Below are 20863 nucleotides of genomic sequence, written 5' to 3' on the forward strand. Positions count from 1 at the left end.
TCAAACCTCGTCAGTCAAAAAAAGACCTCCATCATCCCGAAATATTTGAATGGTGCTATCTGTACTATTTTGCTTTATTGAGTACAGGTCTGATTGATGGACAAGCTAAAGCCTCCACACTCAACACTTTGTCATAACTAATATATCTGCTACTTTCCTGCCATATAGCTAAGATGACACATATCCGGGATGCATAATTTAGATTGTGAGTCATACATGGAGACCGGAGACCACCTGCAGTTCCTCAGGATGGTCAGAGGGTGGTGCTGTTGGACCTGAACTTCCAAACCACCCCACCATTCCTCAGACACAAATTGATAATGCATATTGCATTACATTCAGACAGGACAGATTTAACTGTGAGTCAAACAGAGGCATGTGGTGAAATCATGATTTACTCTGAGGCTTATTGGGAAGGAAACAATGTATAATTTAAGAGAATATTCGATTTTGGCAGGATGTGTTTGACTAATTTAGCATGAGCCAATCAGATCATGTAGGTGAGACTGTAACTACTTTACAGATAGGATTTTAAAATCTTCTAATGATGTTTTACAGTTCAATTTCAGGACACTCTCAGTTATTAAAAGGTCAGTTATTTGCAGCCATGATCCTTCCAGAAACAAATCTGTTGAATAAAATGGTAACTATACTACCATGTTCTATCATGTGTATCTCCTTCCATTTTGCTATTCTGCTCAGGTTTGGAAATCCAGGAGTCATGTTGTTTGTAAGAGAGTGAGAGTCAGTCAGTCTGTCTCAGGAGCCAGAGTTTGCAGTGAACATAGTGTGGAGTTCTTCAAGGGGAATACTGCATGTTACAAGGAACATAGCTGCAGCTTCTCTCGCTTTCTGGGGACTAAGTTGTTTGAGACACACAGATAAACAGGCAGACTGACTGGACAGGACAGAAATAGAGCTGACCAACTGTGCTCATCCCGTGCCAATTTAAGATTATGAACATGAAAACAGCAGATGATACCAGATGTGGAGAGGAGAAATATCTTTGATTCTTGCCAGACAACAAATGGAACCATCACATCTTTCATGCAAAAAGGGAAGAAACACAACACAAGACAGAATATTATGGTTGAGTATGTTTTCAATGTTGTTAAAGAGAAACAAAGTGTGCTGCTAAATGAAACAGAGGTTTATTTTAAATGCAGTGTACTGCAGAAAGCTGGAATCTGTTCCAACAGCACCTCAGAATTTCTCCAAGAACTAAACATTAATTGACCCGGACCTGCAGCTTTTCTGTTATCCGTGGTCTTTCAGAGAGTTATCAGAGAGGTCATTTAAAAACACAAGTACTGCAATGACCTTCCTAGTGATGATGCAGCTGCGCCTTAGCAGAAGTGTCTGTTTCTATTTCATTCCAATTCAAAGTCTTGAACTGAAGATTGCGACAAAAGGACCGTAATGTGATTTGTATAAAAAGGCCAAACATAAGAGGCTGGGATGCGGCCAGCAACGAGGTTAGAGCGTGCCGGCAAAAGTTATTTTACTGTGAATTGGTTGCCTCAATCCATTTATTGCCACCGCAATCCAGACACTGTGACAGAGTGAGGTGTTTGAAAATCCCTTGTGAAGGACTGTGTCTTCTATATGGATTTGTTTTGGTGTGCGGCGACAAAGAGTGTTTACACACAGTTGGTTTAGCTCAAGGTAGTTTCATTTCCCGAATCAATGACTCGTTTTCAGGGATCTTCACCACAAGGCTGAGTGATAATCGTTCACTGGTGGTGGTTTTTGCACTCGCAGCAACAACGTGGGTGACAAACTGAGGAAATGACACAGGGAATGTTGGGTCCGAGTCTGACCGGCAAATCCTTGTGTTTCAGACCTCCTTGTTGCCAGCCTGATCCCGCTAATGAATTCTGCCTCACAGTGTTTGTGCCCAGAGTGGCAGCATGGCACTGGTCACTGAGTGGGCTCAGGGGACAGTGAGGGTGTGAGATGCCATCTGTTGTGCCACTGTGCTCTACATTTCCCTTTGCTTAAATTCAACAGGAGGGAAAAAAAACAACAATAAAGATCCTGTCAAGGTGCTGAAGATGATGGCTTAGACCTCCTCTGCTTTTTGGAGTGTCACAAGAACCAGAAAGGTAGTTGGAACATCTGAAAACTTTTAGCACAAATTACAGCTGTCACTCCCACTACATTTCTTTTTGCGCAGGATCAATATGAGCTGTGGACATCCAGTGATTTGCAATAATTGCAGAGACCGCTGGCGATTTTAATTTTGACTCAGCCTGTCATGTCAGTTGTTTGTAAAGCCTCCAGCACAAATGACCTATTTGTGCATTCTTGTGAAGACAGAAGTCTCCCTAAAATATTAATCCTGCACGAATCAAGCTGTATTTTGTTTTTGGTAATTTCTTTCTCATCATCTAAACAAGCAATTTTCATCTTCCTCCCGTCATGACAAATATTACTCAGTGACATTTTTAAAGTAACTTTTTGAAAGTATTTTTGATGAAAACTTCAACGTCTCTCTCCAGAATCAGAAGCTGGAAGACTATCTTAAAAATATACAAATACACAAAATGCTGGTGAAAGTGAACTGCATCTGTTTCTATTATTGCATTTTACTAAATGAATGGGCTAGGAGGTAATTTCTTAGTAACATAAATTGACAGGGACAACTATTTAGCAGTGGGCAAGGTTAAGGGATGGATCTCAATATCTTGCATATGTACTTTTATGTGTCATGTGTTAGATCTTATAGCTGGTATTTATAATTTTTTTAAGTCAAAGTTATAATCCTTAAGATTTTCACAAAATCAAAACTTGCTTTTGATATTATTTATGGTCAGCATATTTTTAGCAATAGTCAGTTTTCATTGTAAGTGGCAGAGTCGCTGCTACTGCTTCACATTTAAAACGTTCACCTGTCGAAACACAGCATTGCTTTTATTGTGAAGAAGCCACAGGAGCATTACATCAGATCGTGGTTGCTCATGGCACGCTGCTAAAAGGCCAATTATTGACTGACTTCTTTATTAAAAGAACACGACTTTGTACAAAGTAGCTGCTAAAGGAGTGTTTGCTGCAGTATTAAACCACATTACCACTGTAACCACGGGTGTTGCCAAATCAGCCATGACTGAAATCTTAAGGATTAAAACTAATAAACTGGTAAAATGTCTGTGTATAGAAGTATTAAAAAAAATGTTTCTCTGTGTTTGGAGACCTTTTGGACACTGCTCTTGAAAAACACTATTAACTTGTCATGGCTCGCTGGGCTGCACTCGTCCTGGCTGACAGTGCCAATAAAGTTCATTCAGAACAGAGCCAGCACACAAGTGAACTATTTCACACGGCAAAATTGAGCAGAAGTCCAGTATTATCTATATGTTAGATGTTAGAAGTTTTTCCATTCAGTGATGTTACTTCCACTCAACCTTCCATCATTAAAATCAAGACTAAGAGTTACCAGATCTGTGAGGTTATATTGCTCATTGTAAGGAAAAACAAACTGTTAGATAGTACATCATTAAAAGCTAAAATCACAAAATCTCCGTATTTACCGGATGACACACTTATTCTGCAGTTTTATGTCTTGACAGCCATTTTCTTGTTCAGGTAAGTCTGTGTACCCATGCCGGTTCTGAATCTTGCCAATTACTGTAAAACACCAAAACCACGAGGGGAGCATTTAGCATTCCTCAACAACACTCGCAGAATGCAATGTGCCTGAGGATACATACAATAAAATCATGAAACTCTAATCATACAGTTATTAACTCTACTCCCTGGGTTTAAATTAATGTTTGCACACAAGCTACAAGCCCTCATGAAATGAGTAAACAAACAGACCAAATCAACTCTTCTCCCTCTCTTTACTGTAATGTTTATATTCATCTAACATCCTGTTACTGTACTTTTCTCATTCACACAGAAAATACACCACTATCAGACAGCTCTTCGGTTCTTTGTTCCTCATTTCTCTGCAGCATTGCAGCGCATAAAACAGACAAGAATTTCCGCTTTCTTCTGTCTCTCTCTGGCATTTGCTGGGGAATTGAAGCTTATTGTGTCCAATGTAGCAATCCAATTATGAAGCAGGGCTCTGTTACAAGGTTGCCATGACAGAATCAATGAAAACAATATAGGAGAGTCCCATTTTATACATGTGTTCTTGGGAAAGGGCCAAAGCCCTTTATTTTAAAGGAAAATGTCAGCATTCCAGAACAAGTCAACAACAAATGGTGTGAGAGGGATTCAAAATGAAGCCTGAGTTAAGAAGTCAGTTATTTGCATAGTTAAAGAAGCAGGAATAAATAAAGTAGTGCCAAGAAAGAGTTCATACTGCCGGAAAGTTCTCCAACAACTGCAAATTATAATATATCAAAATATTGTCTTAATTTAGCAAATTGGCTCCATTACGCAAAAGAAAAATGCAGTCAAGCATCATTTTTACAGTCATCACCATCATTCATGTCAAGTAAATGAGACATCTTGTAAAGAATTTGGCAACACATGATATAGCAAATACAACCCAGTAAGTGGAGGTTACCACAACAAAGTCGATGAATTCTCAGTTATATTGCCCACACATCATAATGCAAACTGTCCTTGCATAAATCGCATAATCAATTCCACTCATTTCACCACCTTATTATTGCTAATTACCAGAGAAACCCACATTTCTGTCCCATCGTCATGGAGCAGGAAGCAGCCTTTGCACTACCTGTAAGTGTTGCACGGGGTGGGGTCGCGGCAGCCTCGCTGAACTTGGCTGCATTTCAGACTAGTGTGGAGGAGGATGAAGGCTCGCTTCCTCGCCTCTCTCAGCGAGAGAGCAAAGGCCTCACTCAACCCACATCTGTAGAGGGAGACGAGGGGAGAGGGAAGCGAGGCTGAAGCGAGCCGCCCACACGGCGATTGGAGATGGCAGAGGGGGCACCAGACATGCTACTCCAAAGCGTTTGTGGAGGCTATTTGTTTCACAATCAGATACTATTTTCAGAGAGATGGCAGAGCGTGATTTGCGGAGTTTAAACCTGGTCGTTGTTTCCTTCCAGTGATGATTATACCCATATAAGATATATGGATAAAAGAGTACCATTAGTGTGAATGGGTGAACACAACGTAGCCAACCTGGCCTCTGGGCCCTGCTTTAGAGTTTATAGAATGATATAAGTAAAACAGTTCAATTTGCTTTTATCAGTCAGAAATTTACCTAAACATGATTGTTCATCTTCCCTCCCTCTCTCTTTCCTCATTTCCTGTCACTTCTCTACTGTCCACTTTTGAATAAAGCCCCCTAAAAAGTTACCTCATCTGCATCAGAGGATTTAAATCTGAGTAGGGAAAATAAAAGTGTTTGCCCTTCCTTCATCACTACTGCTAAGATGCTCTTAAGGCACATAGAGGCCAACACTGGGCAGCTTCCAGCAACTTCCATGCGTGACTGTGCGGAACTGTGTGAATGTGAAGCGTTACTGAAAAAGAGAGCATTGCCCTAAGTGAAACTAGCCGAAAGGTTGAAAAAGAGGTAGAAGTCTGGTTTGTGTTCCCTCGGAACAAAAGAACAACTGTAATTGACTGACCATGGGCTAGCCTGGTACTACTGCCCCAACCTCCCTCCTCCTTTCTGCTTCTTATCTCCTAGGACTGTTTACTGGCAGTAATTAGGCCATTAATCAAGTTAATGGAACATCCCTGAATGGACTAACTGTACTCTCTCCCATGGAGCCATCTCACTTCGCCCTGGGACTCCCCCTGAGGGAGAGACTTCCTGGTTCACGGCCGGGAAGAGCTGGGCCGGCCCTCCCATCTGTCAAAGCCACATCCTCAGCCTCGGACTCTGACATCAACATATGTGTGCACCACGGGAAGGTTACGTATCAGATGTAACCACTGTCAGCATGGTCTCCTGCACTGCTATAGACTGCTGAAGTGATATCAGCAGTGATGACAGGATGGCTGTGAGGGTTGTGGTCTTATATAGCAGACCTGAGGAAAAACTGCAGTCAGATCTAGCAGTCTATCAGTTATTTTATTGAACGCCACTGTTGTGTCCAAATTTAACATACTCAGCACTTTGAAAGGCTGTGTACAGTAGATGTATACGCACTGCAAAACCTATGGTGTGTCCAGACAGAACACAACGTGAATTTTAGAGGCAGCGCGACTGCATACACAGTCACTGGAAAGACATGAGTGGGTGCGAATAGACGCAAAATGAGGCAGACATGTCCATGCAAGTAAATGTTTCAATTTGAGCGAAATTTTCACAGTCATCCTCGGACTTTACAGGAAGAGACAGGAAGAACAAGGAGAGAAACGAGAGGAAAAGAACAGAAAACTGGGGTTCTTGGTGAGTTCTGAGTCCGCTGTCACGCAAACACAGTCGATAAGTACATTGCTAGTTAACTTACAGCTAAGGTCTATATGGTCGGTACTGTCAGTGGCAAATAAACAGGGACTGCACAAACAGTCGAGTGGTCAAATACGCATGAATAACTCAACTCGAACTGTCAGTCTGAACATTTAGGGAATAGTTCGTGGTGGAACCTTTAACCATAGATGAAGCAGATCAGAAAATGTTCATATAAACCCTTATTGTGCAATTATATGCATTTTGGAAAGCACTAACAAGCAATGTCAACCTGATGACAGGCAGACATACGAAATTAGAAAACAAGGTTGAGGTGGTGCGATGGCTGCGTTATTCAGATCTCAGATATTGGAGTTGGAGAGGCCAATCATTTTGGAGGCAGTGTGTGCAATACAGAACAATTTGTTCTTGTTGGAGAACAACACAAACGTTCGCCATACAAACAAAAACGTATGCCATCAGAATAATCAGAATGATGCTAATGGTTCTTATTGAGTGCACTTTTATACACAAGGACCTTTCAAAGGACAAAAGGATCTGCTTCAATTAAGCCACAAACAGGCTTTTTATAGTAAACAAAGCTATTGTTACTTCAGATCTAAAGCTTGTTTCTGGGATTAAAGCTACAATAAGAGATGCCAATCCTAACCACAAGGTCAATCTGCTTTTCCACAAAAATATACTATTGACAAGACTAAACAAGATGGTTGCAGCAGGATCTCAAAACAAACAAAGTGTTGTGGGTTTATTTGCCTGAATTGTGGCAAGTAATTTCCTTCCATCACTCCAGATGTGCTCAATCAACAACACAAGCATTAGAATAAAATAAAACCCAAGTGTTGTACCTGTGGATGTCTCACCAGTGTTCTCCCTCTGGCCATTTTCTTCTCCGTCTCTGGAGTATTCAATCTTGTGCCCCGCCATCAGACCAGAGCTCATCCCAGTCTGCCTCCCAAACAAGCTGCTGTGTAATTGCTTGTCAGAGCTGTCTGCGTGCCTGTTTTTCTTCCCGCTGCCACGCACCTGACAAGAAACACATATTTACGCACAAAAATGAAATTACGGGCAATTTGAGAGCAGTGGCTTTGGAGGTAACGCCTGCTATCGAGCTGTCCAAGTCGATGAACTCCTTTCACCCTTGGCTCTATATGAACTCGAAACAAAAAAGGTGGAGATGGAAGAAAGAGAAAAAAAAAAAAGAGTTAGGGAATTCTGGCTTGGCCTCCTGACCAGCTGGCGTTGATGTCATTCTCTCTGCATTATATGTCATCTACTGATCACTGTTTCCTTCTCCTTTGACAATTACCTTCATTTTTATTAAATAAACTACACAACCAGTCTTCAAATCACTATATCATGAAAGTCAAGCTATTCAGCATGATACAATAAGCCAGCAGGGCTAAATGACTAAAGCTTCACAGGTTTGCCTGTTAAGGTATTATAATGACATACTTGAACCGACTGCATGGAGGCAAAAAGGAATTAACTGTATGGTTGGCTGTTATAATTACCTACATTAACTAATTACAGTGACTCATTTAGATGAAGTAGTCGCCTCTGGAACATTTATTGTAAATACTCATTTAAATTGAGAAACATCAGAGGATAACTGTAAAAAATCTTCAACAAAGAGCAGCAGCTTTCTCATTGACACCCCCTAACTTCTACCATTGATATTTCTATTATGTTTGTTTAATGGATTCAGGAACCAATTAAAGTGATTATACAAGGACTTTAACACTTTTAATTTCTTAATTAATGTGTTTATTCAGACAGTCTTGGGTGTAGGTGAAATGTTGGGAGCTAGTTTTTGTCCAACCTGAATCTCACTCTCAAAACACCTATTTAAGCAGCATGAAACAAAAATGGTAGGAAAAAATGTCTTACCAGATCTCTGTTTATCTGCAAGTTTGTTCAGAAAAGGATTTCTGATCAGGAACTCAAAACAGCCCTTAATTGTCACTCATACAATCTCTAAATATACTGTGTCTTGCTTAAAAACGATATGTTTTCTGATGTAATTGCACGAGCCTTGCGCTCGTTATGCTAAGTCACACGCTTATCAGCACCTGTGTGGGTGTTCAAGGTCGTTAGGAATAAACTGAACATTTGAAAATCTACGGTAGCTGAAGAACATGATTGAATACATGTACTGTTTTTGGTGTTGAAAGTTAAAAGTTCAAGATTCAATCCAATCAATTTAAATTTTTTATGAAAAATTAAATCAAATTAAACAAAAAATTTAAATGATTAAATTAGAAAGAACATATTTTTTATTTGTTTGTAACTTAAATAAACATTTAAATCAAATGAAAAGTCAACTCACTTTTGTTTTTTTTTTTTTTTATATGGTACTGTATATAATAACGCTTCTAACTCTTATTTCTTTGCCATTTGTACATATTTTTTCTAATCTTATCCATTATTTGTATTGCTCACTTTACATTGTATTTGCATACTTATATGACGTTGCCCACTTATGAGTTCCTATCAGCTTTGTTGCTGAGAGCATTTAGTCTTCCCTTCAGCAAAAATAAAAGTTCATAATTTTCCTTTGTCCACAAAGGCTCATCACCTTGTCACAAAAAACACACTGTATCTTAATACAACAGCTGGAACACATCTGTAAAACAGCAGCACCGGCACCTCTGCAATGTAGAAAGAAGAATCGCACTCTATATGTCAGCCATGTTTGTGGGTGTTTACTCCTGAGCCGAATTGTGTTTGACATTTGTTCCAGACAGATCTGTTTGGGCCTGGTGGTATTTCGGGATGAGAAGTCAACAGAGGCAAGATGCGCAGCAAAGATGTGAGAAGGGTCGTGATGGGGTAGCCTATGATTGATATTCCCATTAGCCACCTGACAAGGTGAGGACAAGGCTCTGATAATGAATTGTGACACATTAATGAGCTTGTCTAGCACAGACAATACCTGATCAGCCCTCTTACCATTTAACCTTTGATTCCAATGAGGGAAATTGCAGGCAAATAAGGGTTTGGTGTCACTTGCAAAGACAGAACATGACTTTAAAAACAGTAGATAGACGATTGTAGTTGATATGGCTGGGACTCCAGCGAATGGAACTTCTGAGCACAAAATACAAAACTTTTTCCTTGTTTGTGTCTTTTTGAAGGGATGAAGATGACTACATTTCTTTTCTTTTCGGTTCTAATTAAGCACAAATACGACATTCAAAGCAAATATATATGAAAATGTAACACTGACACATTTCTACTCCAAATCCTGATTTACCTCGATTCATTCAGGTAAAGTATGTTTACAAGTTGTATGTAACTGCACAGTAATAAGGTGACATTTATCCTTCAATGAGAGCAACACATGCTTCAATTGTCCTCTTAGGATATGGGTATAATGTTGTACAGTACACATCGCAGATATTTTCACCATTTAGGCTTTCTAAATCTCACCACTCTAAGCATGCACAGCACATAAAAAAGTAAAAATGAAAACAGAGGTGGCTAGAGGGTGAGCCAGGAATACTGTCGACTGTTTTGTGTCTCCTTCAATTTTTCTAACAAGCTTGGAAAAGTGACCGTAGTGACTTGTTCTGTGAAAAAGGCCACTACTAAATTTTTACTGACAGTCTGTTTGTCTTTTAGATGTCCATCATGAAAAATGCAAACCTAAAAGTGGCAACCATTAAAAGTTGATTATTTTACGTTGTTTATCAGCCATTTATTAGTGTGCAAGGACATTGTGTATAGAAAATCTAAGAAATCTAAGAGTGGTTGATAACAAATCCCTTCCACAGCTTCCTATATAAGGCAAGAAGCACACTAAGGTAGAGGACAAATATTTGCTATTTAAAGTGGTTATTATCAATATGTTTATATGGATCCTATGACTTCTTGTATGTGAAAAGGCTTGCTTGTAGTGATGAACCCACACCCGACTCTGCTGTACCCCTCGGCCGTCTGGAGCAGTTTAGTATCTTTGTTTAAGCTCATTGTTTTGACTCACTTTCATCTTTCTCATCTCATCTCCCTGGTGGCCAGAGACACCACTCCAAATGAATTCTAATGTTGCTCCATATCTGTTGGACATTTAGAATGTAGAAAAGAGTATAAGATGAAGTTCAAATGTTTTTTATCAAAAAACCCCCCACAATATTTTAATAAGTTCTTTCAAAGCACAGATGATTGACAATGTGAAGATTGTTTGCTAGTTTCCCCAAGTAATTCTAAGGATGTTAATGATTGAGCCTATAGCATTTATAATGAGTATAAACACAAATCCAATTAGATTAACATTTTTCCCCCCTAATAATTGCTTTGGTCTTGGGATATCATATTTTTTATGATATCTTATCCATACAGTTTTTCTAAAGATTCATGTTAGAAATCCTAAGGGAGCTCTGATTTGTGTGCAGGAACCTTTGTATTGTATGTTTAGAAAAACTACTCGTGTATCTGGATGAATGTGCTGAAAAAAGTATTTTTCTCAGGCTTATTTACAGTAAGTAGTGGATACAGTACTTTCTAATGCCTTCCTCCACAAACAAGTTTGTGTCTGTTTGCTGAGGTGAGTGCAATGTTTGTGTGGGTGTATTGATATCGCCCCTCCAACCCTCCCTGTACCCCCTCATTGGGACGCTGGCCGCCTAAGTCTAATCCTGGGGGAGCTCATTAGAATCAGCAGAGAGTAGAGGGCCCCAGACAGGGTCAGGACAAACTGCACTGCTGAGCTGCATAGTGATGCCTTCCGCTCTGTCTTTGTCTGTTTGGTTTGGCTGCATGTCAGTTGATCTGAATGGATGGCAGATGAGAGATTGGCCTGCTCAAGCACTTGACAACCATGTTGAACACCCACACGCTCACACATGCACAGATAAACACACATATAGACACATACGGAGCCACGTGCACACATCCGCTGACATTTCAAATACCCGACCCATCACAGACATATGTGCATATATTCAAAATGTGTGCGTATATTGTTCTCACACGTCCAAATTTCTCAAATAGAGATAAGTGATCAGGCACACATACACACACACACACAAACAGAGTTGTCACCTCCCTCTCAGCATCCTATGACAGTAAGAGAGGGGTGTGAGCAAGGTCAGACATGCTGCCACCCACGAGACGCTCATTAAATGCTTATGAATCTCAAATGGAGTCCTGCAGACGTGCATGACGTGAGCGTCTGTGCTGTACATCTTTTTAATTTATATATGCTTTTGTGTGTCAGTGTGTTTGAACATGCTTGCATGTGCAACGGATGTGTGATATATGTATAACCATGTAAAGAAAATCAAGTAAAGAGAAATTTTGATGTGCCGTTTAATCAAAGTTTTTGTTGGTCTGCCCTAGTTTTTAGACAATATAGTAACAATGTTGGCCTAACAACATTTCCAGGAGTCCATGTCATCCCTATTTTTTATTTTGTATTCATATCCTTAACTTAAGTACTACCACCACAATATATATATAAAAAAATTGTTACAAGTAGCCCTGTATTGAAACTGTTATTTAGGTGAAAACATACAAGTATTATTAGCGAAATGTTCTTAAAGTGCCCTGTGAGTGTTATGTAATTATATATGGAGTTATTTTACACACTGTTGGGTAGATTCATCTATAACATTGCATCATATTTTATAAGCACATCATATGTCTTACATGTAAAATCTTCATTTGTTAAGTAACTACTAACCTTAACTGTCAAAATAATGTAGTGGAGTAAAATGTACAATATTTCCAACTGAATTGTAGTGAAGTAGAATTATACAGTAGCATAAATTGGAAATACTCAAATCTGTACTTAAGTACAGTACTTAGAGTAAATGTACTTTTTGCATCAATTAAAACAGAAGCTTGCCTAGCAGAAAAGTTTATCTTGGCCCAATTTTTTGCTAGACTAAAGCAACGCACAGCAGTCAAATACATTATTTGCAAGAGCACATTTGAGGTAGAACACTTTATAGCATTATGCTAATACTACTGTTTACCGTGCAATAATCAAGACAGGAGAAAAGTATTGATGCTGTGACATCGTTCCAGAGTTGTAAAGTCTTGTCTCAAAAGTATTAAAAATTGATGTGTAGCGTCAAGCATCTGATGAGCCTGTGAATGCTGTCAGAGCGCTTCTGAGTGCATAGAAGTTCTGTAGCTGAATGGAGCCAGTGAAGGCACTGACTGAGGACTGCAGTGATGTAGATGAATAGCTCTTTTCCACAACGGGAACTTATCGACCCATAACCTGGAGCCTGCTATAACCTGAACTTGCATGAACCCTTAAGGCCTTGGTTGTAGGTTCTGCCTTGTTTGCCACTCTGTTTTACAAACCAGAACGTTTTGGATAAATATCACTGAAAAGGCGATATGCTTCTGATACCAGGAAAAATGTTATGCGTTGTTTGATAGGCGAGAGCAATTCAGTTGTGTGGCAGGCAGCAATGGAAAATGTGTCCCTGATACCGACTCTTTCAAATTTACACATAAATAAAAGTACCTCAAACTTTGATTTAGTACCACCTCCTGTGGCTCAAATTTATGTTCATGAAATTGCCCCCAAAGGGGGGGGGGAAATCAGTGGAAACAATAGCTGCACCTATCATCACGGGTTGTTATGTTCCTTAGACATGAGTGCATGCCTAGGTTTGATAGGGTTAGGATAACGGTGTGGTTGGGTGGGTAATGCTGATTAAGAAAAATGTAGTTGCTCATCTGACCCTGTATGGGCTTTGCTTGTTCATCACCATTCCCAGGAAGTCTTCGACGCCGCTCCGAGCAGCGGCTGCTACACTGCTCACATTTTGAGTTATACTAAAATGGATGGCGAAGAGTGAGAAAGGCCGGAGATGCTGTTATTGCTCCACAAAAGCCTGTGGACCCATAAAGAGTTTATCATCTGGGTGAGCAGAGAGCAAGCTTGCTAATATCCTGAGGCTATCACAAGACTGTCCAATGGAGTCTGATTGACTCCATACATCAAAAGGGTGTGTGCGCACGTCTGTATGTCTCTGCATGTGTGTATGAGAAAGAGAGACAGGAAGACGGCGTTAGCTTGACGTTTCTCTATGTTTTCTGGCAACAATGAAATCACACACACAGGAGCTCACGACTTTGGTATAATTGGGGAAAGTGCTGTGAAAGATGCTAGGTTGAGAGAGTTGGGGGAGGCGGTGTGGTCACAGGAGCTCAGTCAGAGAGCAGGAAGGCAGTGGGGTGTTGGCTGCTTTTCTACCCACCAGGGGCCACCCATTATGAATGGACCAAACAGCAGGACAGGATGCTTGATTGGAAGCAAGCGGAACCTGTTTGTTGTTTAAAAAGCCTCTCTCTCTCTCTCTCTCTGTTTATTCCTCTCTCCTTCTCTCCCTCCATCTCCGCTTAATTAGGGTGCTGGCTAGAAGAATGATCAGCTGTCATCCCCGATGGTGGCCTTCCACTGCCTGAATGTCAACTCTGTCTGAGACCTCCTGTCTGAGTGAACAGCACACTCAATTAGAGACACTCAGTCATGGCAGAAGCTGGTAGGACAAACACACTGACACATTTGCAAAGCCACAAACACACACACACACACACATACATACATACATACATACATACATACATAGAGAGAGAACAGGCCACTTTTATGCTCTAAGAGTATATCAACATATGGAAAAGAGGGTAAAAAAAACACATGCACAGATGCACACCGTCATCTTGATTCATCACAGCGGTAGCCCCGTCATAGCCCTCAGTGGTTGCATTAATTAAAACAGAGCATAAAAGTAACTTTTTCTTGGCTTTTCTCACATTTGCAGGAATCCCTCCGCAGGCAAACATCATTCCTGGATGAAAGCGGATGCAGATAGGCAGCGGGTAGATGCCCCCTTTGCTCTATTCGGCCGCATCAAAGTGTTCAGAGTCAAAGGGCGAGACACCAAAGAGGACTTTTCTCTGTTTCTGTGTTCTTGCACTTCTTAAAAGTGATTCACTGCTTGCTTAATGTTGTGTAAAATGCACTTGCAGTCCTCAGCTAGCCAAATGGAGATAAAGTACACTTCAGAAAATTAGACCTGATACAGGAGAAATGGATAACAGTGGCTTTGTAGACAGTCAAAGTCAGTTACAGGCTCTGTTTCAGAAGTCAGAAAACCTAGCTTAAAAAACTAATTGACATTTGTAATAATGCAAAATACAAGAAACTGAAGTGTGTAAAGCTACATTTTTAAAACACTGTGGAACATCATTGTTTATTGATATTTCTGATGTTCTGGTGATGCATTACTTATTGATCTCTATCAGGCAGACATCAATGAACATGCTCAGGGATGCAGTTTTTGCCAGTCTGACAAGCTGAGAGGACCAACGTATTCATTGTAATGAAGGACTATGCCACCCAAATGCAATGTATGTTGCTATATTTTGTGCTTTTAACGGAATAGTTCAACATTTTGGGAAATACGCTTATTTGCTTTTTTGCCGTGTGTTAGGTGAGACGATCAATCAAGTGGTATCAATCTTCTCAGTTGAACGAAAAACAATTTTTAAAATAGTTTAGGAACTGTACGGCACAAGCTATATCAGGCTGTACACACAATAATTGTTATTAAAATTAATTAATCGTGGGCAAAAAAAAAAAAATCATGGAAATCTTGCATAAAATAAAAACATGAAACATTGCTAGCCTCATCTATTAACAGCACTTCACATAAAGTAAAGGGAAGAAATGCTTTCTGTATTTGCTTAATTTCTTACACTGTTCAGCATAATTTTCTTTGACAAATTATAGAGCTGCTACAGACCATCTGGACGTCTCCAGGCCTCTTTACATGTTAGGGATTTAGCTGATGCTATTATCCAGTGCGATGATGGAGTGAGCAGGTAGGGGTTCGGTGCCTTCACTAAAAAAACCCAGCAGGACATGAAACGACTGATGGATGTGCATTAGCTGTTGCAAAAATCAAACCTGTAACTATTTGGTTACAGAACCAATTTTGCCTGCTCATGAATCTGCGCACTTATACATCAAACTATAATTTTTGGGGGAACCAAAGAAATGTATGTAGGATAATTAAGTTTCAAATTAAGAAAAGTAAAGAGATTCCTGACTTTCCTGAGTTTTTATGCATGCTTTCATGAGTGTTTTTACAAAATTGTGTGGACGTGTGTGCGTGCTTGTCCATATATGTGATGATTCTGCAAGTGTGTGTAGTTTTGTGAGAGAGAAAGAGAGGAGATTGAGTTTAAAAGGGATGGAGAGATTTTGCGGGCCCTGTGGAAATTAGAGCTCTCCATCTCTGTCCTCAGGCCAGTCTGTGTGTTTGTGTATAGTTGTGTGTATATATATGTGTGTGTGTGTGTGTATGCGTTGCTAGAGGTCATTGCAGGAATAAAGAGAAAAAAGTCAGATGCCTCTCGCTGAAAATCCTCACTAAGCCACAAAAAAGAACACTTGCAGCTGCATAACTGTAAAGGTGTGAGCGTGTTTGTGCAGGGGTGTGTGTAGGTGGACAGGTGCATGTTTACCTGTAAGTGTTGTCTGCAGTGTGTGTGAGAGGCAGCATCAAGAAAAAGACATGAGATGTTCTGTTATATGGAAGTCCAGTTCTGCCAATGTTAAAATGAAAATCATTAAACCCAATTGAAATGTCACTTTTCATCTGTGTGCATGTTTATTTTCAAGCAGCTCTCTAGAAAAACGAGCATAAATTTGTGTATACGAGGCAGAACCTTGCCAGAAACCAGAGCATGTGGAATGGTGTCATCTGATTGGTGCATTTCAACTAATTTGATGTTATTATCTTACCCAGTGGTTTTGACTTTTGAGAGATTTCACAAAAGAGGCCTGGAAATGACCATGAAAAAATCCCATTCCCCTTTAATCTTCATTAGAAATTAGCTAAAAACAGGACATCATTAAAAGTAAATTTTACGAGATCCAGTTGGATATTTCATTTTCAAGCTTAGGTTGCACATGATCGGCCAATTTGAAAACGAAACATCAATTTAACTTTGAATTTTATCATGGCAGTGTTATGTTTCTTAGTGCACTGAAAATGATTTAATATTTAAATTATTTTGGCAGAAATAATACATTATGTTGTATTGCTTCTCAAACTCAGAATGAGAATGATTTTTAAATTTAATTTTGTCATGCATTATTTGCACACAAATGGAGAACTAAATTCCAATTTGATTACATTATTTTATTTTTGGCAGCAGTGGACGTCCATACTGTGCCATTAAAAAGCAAGTGATAATAATAACAATAATAATGTAACCCTCATATTACAAAAACATCTAAAAAGGCACACACTGTAAAAAGTGTGTTATTCTAAGCCTGTTCAGACAGAAAAGCTTGCAAGAATGTGGTAGTACAAATGGAAGTAAGTAAGTTTGTACAATGTGTGTGCACATGAATCCGACCTATTGTAGCTGTGCAATAGTTGGCAGATTGTATTACAACCATAAGGCACACAGTACAGTTCTCAATTTTAAAGACCTGAGTACATATTTGTGCATTCATGTCATGTTAGCCTCATGGATCTTCTGAGAACAGCTTGTGAAATGACTCAGACTACTGCCAAACGCCTGTTTATGTAATCTCGCACAGAATGAAGTGTAGACACATATTTAGTTTTACATTGAAGAACACATTTTTATATATTGTGCAGATTTTTTAAAACCATTTTATAAACGCGAGCATCTAGCAATATTGTTATGAGTTATCCAGTCAATAGCAGCTTCAGCTATCATCCACTCTGTCTCTCCTGCTCCTTGTTTCGCCCTTTCAGAGGTGATTTTGTGCAGCTCTCCGCCCTCGACAGTCTGCCTCAGGCTGTTGTGCCCAACCTTTACCTCCATTCGGCCTTTTCTCTCTCTCCCTCTCGTTTTCTTACTCTACTGCCTCCTCAGCTGCCGTCTCTGCCCTGATTACTATGTTGTGTTGAAAAGTTGCCTCCCGGGAAGTTGTCTTCTTGTCTCATTTTCTTTCTCCTCCTCCTCCTCTCAGTGGTAATCCTCAGCTACAGACTGGACTGAGTGTCTTCATTGGCTGGCTGCAGATAGGTCTCCTTGGGTCTCTCTTTCCCCCACACTTTTGTATGAGCCTAAGGCATGGACATAGTATATCTCACAAGTTTTGACTCAAGTCAGTGGAAAAACGCTGATACGACATCCACAACAGCATTAAATAAAAGTGTACCATTATTACAAATGGGCATCTTTCATTCACGTTTAACAGATTTAAAAATGAATAATTTTAAGATTTAAATTGTTGCAACTGAGTCAATAATAATCTTTGCGAAGTTTCAAGAGTGTAGATCCAAAGTGTAGATAACATAGGCTGCACAAAACAACTATTCAGTGTATCTGTATGGCTTTGATAGGACTGTTGATACAAATGACTCAGTGATTACCTGGGATTCTTATCTAAAGCCATAAAAAGTCATTTGAAATTTTTATCAACTGTGAAATGACAAATATACATTTCTCGTGTTAAACAACTCCAACTACAGAACTCAGATTTATCTTGACTTCAGTTATAGAAATCATATTTGATATAAACATCATGGTTCTGACCAATCTGGGGATAAATGGAGGAGGAAGAGATTAAAATGCAAAACCACCATGAGCTGTCAATATTTTTACAGCCGTGTGGAGACTTTCTATGAACTTGGAAATTAGTCATCATGGCTAAATTGTGGTTCTAATCTGTTTCTTGGCCATACTTTGCAGCTGATTTTAGATGGAAAACCTGCTTCTTGCACCAACTCTGGATCTCATTGAACATAACTCACATAATTGTGTGTTATCGTAATCATGTGCAGTCATGACACGACAGGGGAGATATAGCCTCATGGTGGGAGATAAGTGGGATTTATGCTTAATATCTTTAAAACACATTATGGAAGCAACATAATGGACACATTCCGAACATAATTGCACATTACGTGACACCAGGGGCATTTTCCATGTCATTAGAATGTAAATACACCATCTGAAGTTAAAAAGAGCAATATAATATTAGAGTAATGATGTCAAATTAGCATTGACATGATGAAGAGAATAAAGCAGCAGATTAATACAGGAACAGATAAACAATTTCTAACAGACATTACACGGCCAGCCTTGCTGTTGCAGCTTGAATCCTACAAAATTCAGATGATTAGAAAGGTTTGATATCCAATTGGTAGGTCATGTTAAAAAAAAACAACTAACTGACTACTAACTAAAAACAGAATAAATGAATAGCTAATTGACCTTTCGTTAAACCCTTCCCTGCACCAGCAATTGTCCAATCACAGCTTAGCAACCGTAACTAGGCACAGCAGGTCTGACAAGCTTTGAATGGGGCTGTGGTAAAAGCAATGCTCTGTAGCCTATATAAAGAATTTACCCTCTACAAAACCAAAAATACAAGAGCAAAAGTGTGAGGAATGAATTAAACAGTGTGTTTTTCTGCTCTAGATGCTTCGTTAACATGCCCGGCTAACTAGCTTACTATCTACAGTAGTAACCCTGTATTATTTCCAAGAATAGCGGCATTTACTTATTTTGTGGGGTTACTGATTCCAATAAAAAGCCCTGTTCATGACTAGCATATCCACTGTGTAGTATTTCTCCTCTGTGTGGGAGTTGTTCCTGGAAGCATGAATCTAACCTTTTTCTTGCTTGTCTAATTAAACTGAGCAGACAAACAGTGTTGTTAGAATAAAATGAGTCTGATCTTAGAGTTTTCCTTATCATACATGTAAAACTAGGACTAACAACAGGTTAGACTAACTCTTTATTTCCATGTCCTCTACATGGATTATCAACTGGTGAGGATGCTGACTTTTTGCCTGGGACATGCAGCTTTAGACTGAGTCTTTTAGCACGATATCATGCATGTGGCCATCAAATGCATATTTAAAACCCTTAGGATTCTTGTTTTAAAATTAGTCAGGTGGAAACATTAAAAAGTCAGCTGGAGACTGAGTTTTCAACCAACTCATGAGGATAACATTACCTTAATTTGCTAGCTAGCTACAGCTGATGAAATCTGCTAGTGACAGGTGTCATTTCAGCCAAAAAAACAAACAAACATTGAAGGTCACCAGCTACAGATGAGAAGCTGTGTTTGTTTACCTGAAATCAAGGACCTATTGTTTTAAAAAATGTATAACTTTTAGTGGTAAATCTGCCATCATTATCATTGTAAACTACAACTACATGTACTGTGCTAGAGAGCTTTACAGGCATAGAAACAGTAACTAAGGTGGATGGGGCTTAGTGAAAAGTCAACTGTAAATCAGTACAGAATTATCATTGAACATGGTAGCAAATAATTAGGTTGTTAGTTGAACATTAGATATATAAATTAACTGCTGCCTAGGATGAACTGGATATTTACATTTTCAGGCCTATATGTTTGTATTCTTATGCAGATAGGATACAAAGATATATTAGCTCACTGATATGCTGTATTTTCTAGTTTATATTTCAGTAGAGTAACTTCATTTTAAAGCAGTTTCCCTTGTCATGAAATGAGTACACCCTTGAAGAATGTCATTTTATGTGGGGAATTATATTTTGGTCTGATGGTCTAAATTCTATTTCCAGGGCTTTTGAATCCTGATGAGAATACTTGTATACAAAATAACTGCAGCTGAAGAAACACACTGGTCAAACCTTAGGCCGTAATACAAAAGAATCATCAAGCTTGTGGAGCAATTTAAAGCAGTCACCTTGTTTCTCTTTGGTGTGGGTAAAACAACCCGTCAAGGTGACACGCTGCAAAAACAGCAATGGTCTATCAGCGACGAGCTGTCATCACCATACTATGTCACAGGTGTACAGGGCAGCTGTAAGTATAATTGCTACAGGCCTCTGGGATGGAGCTGAAACCCATCTCCTGGCAGCGATAGCAGGCTGGGAGATTAGCTATAAAGGAGACGTGTAACACATTGACAAATGGTTATACAGCAGTTGCCAAATTAACAGTGACCTCTCCCCTTTGCTGTCTGGTGAGGGTGATAATGTGTCCTGTCGGAAAGTGTGCTTAATGTTCAAGATAATCTGTCTATTATGTGAGTTCAACATTAGGAATGGAATGAGTGAGTATCAATTAAGTTTTCTTTTCCGTAGCAAATGGGAAGCATACTTTTTTGACAGTGACTCAAGCAGGCAGACCTAATAGACCTAAAACCCTTGAATAAGTAGCTATATGTGAATATAACTGGAAATAGTTCAGATTTTGTTACTCTGCAGCAGAAGCCCCCTCTCTAAATTACTATGGAGGAACTAGATGTGGTTACTAATTGACTCTCAGTGCTCTGAGGAAACTAATAGACAGAGGAGAGAGGGAAAAGGGGGGGGGGGGTGATTCTGTTCATAAACAGTGTTTACTTAAAGCACCCCATTGCCTTATTAGTATTAATACCCGTGACTTCAGAAAGCTCATATTCTGCCATTGGACAGTTTTGTATTATTTATGATTGAAATGAAAGCCTGGGATTGCAGCACAGCAGCAATGGAGAAGCGCTGCATAGCAAACGATGTTGCCTATGCCAG

The 20863-nt window shown here is 39.4% G+C and overlaps 1 protein-coding gene and 1 long non-coding RNA gene across 3 annotated transcripts in view; both read right to left on the reverse strand.

The window, feature by feature from the left end:
• Positions 1-9718, reverse strand: part of LOC122871786 — a 30931-nt gene extending 21213 nt beyond the window's left edge. Inside the window, exons 1-2 of one of the 2 annotated variants that reach the window (XR_006376926.1) lie at positions 8234-9718; positions 7192-7369 (exon numbers count right to left, since the gene is read on the reverse strand). This is a non-coding gene — a long non-coding RNA (uncharacterized LOC122871786). The remainder of the gene's footprint in view (positions 1-7191; positions 7370-8233) is intronic. The other variant, XR_006376927.1, reaches the window with a different exon arrangement.
• Positions 9719-16517: 6799 nt separating this feature from the next.
• LOC122871787 (receptor tyrosine-protein kinase erbB-4-like) overlaps positions 16518-20863 on the reverse strand; it is a 253808-nt gene continuing 249462 nt past the window's right edge. Inside the window, exon 27 of the mRNA XM_044187168.1 lies at positions 16518-17418. Coding sequence (XP_044043103.1) covers positions 17357-17418 — 62 coding nt within the window. The 3' untranslated portion in view covers positions 16518-17356. The remainder of the gene's footprint in view (positions 17419-20863) is intronic.

The sequence above is a fragment of the Siniperca chuatsi genome, linkage group LG24, assembly GCF_020085105.1.
Source record: "Siniperca chuatsi isolate FFG_IHB_CAS linkage group LG24, ASM2008510v1, whole genome shotgun sequence".
Classification (NCBI taxonomy): Eukaryota; Metazoa; Chordata; class Actinopteri; order Centrarchiformes; family Sinipercidae; genus Siniperca; species Siniperca chuatsi.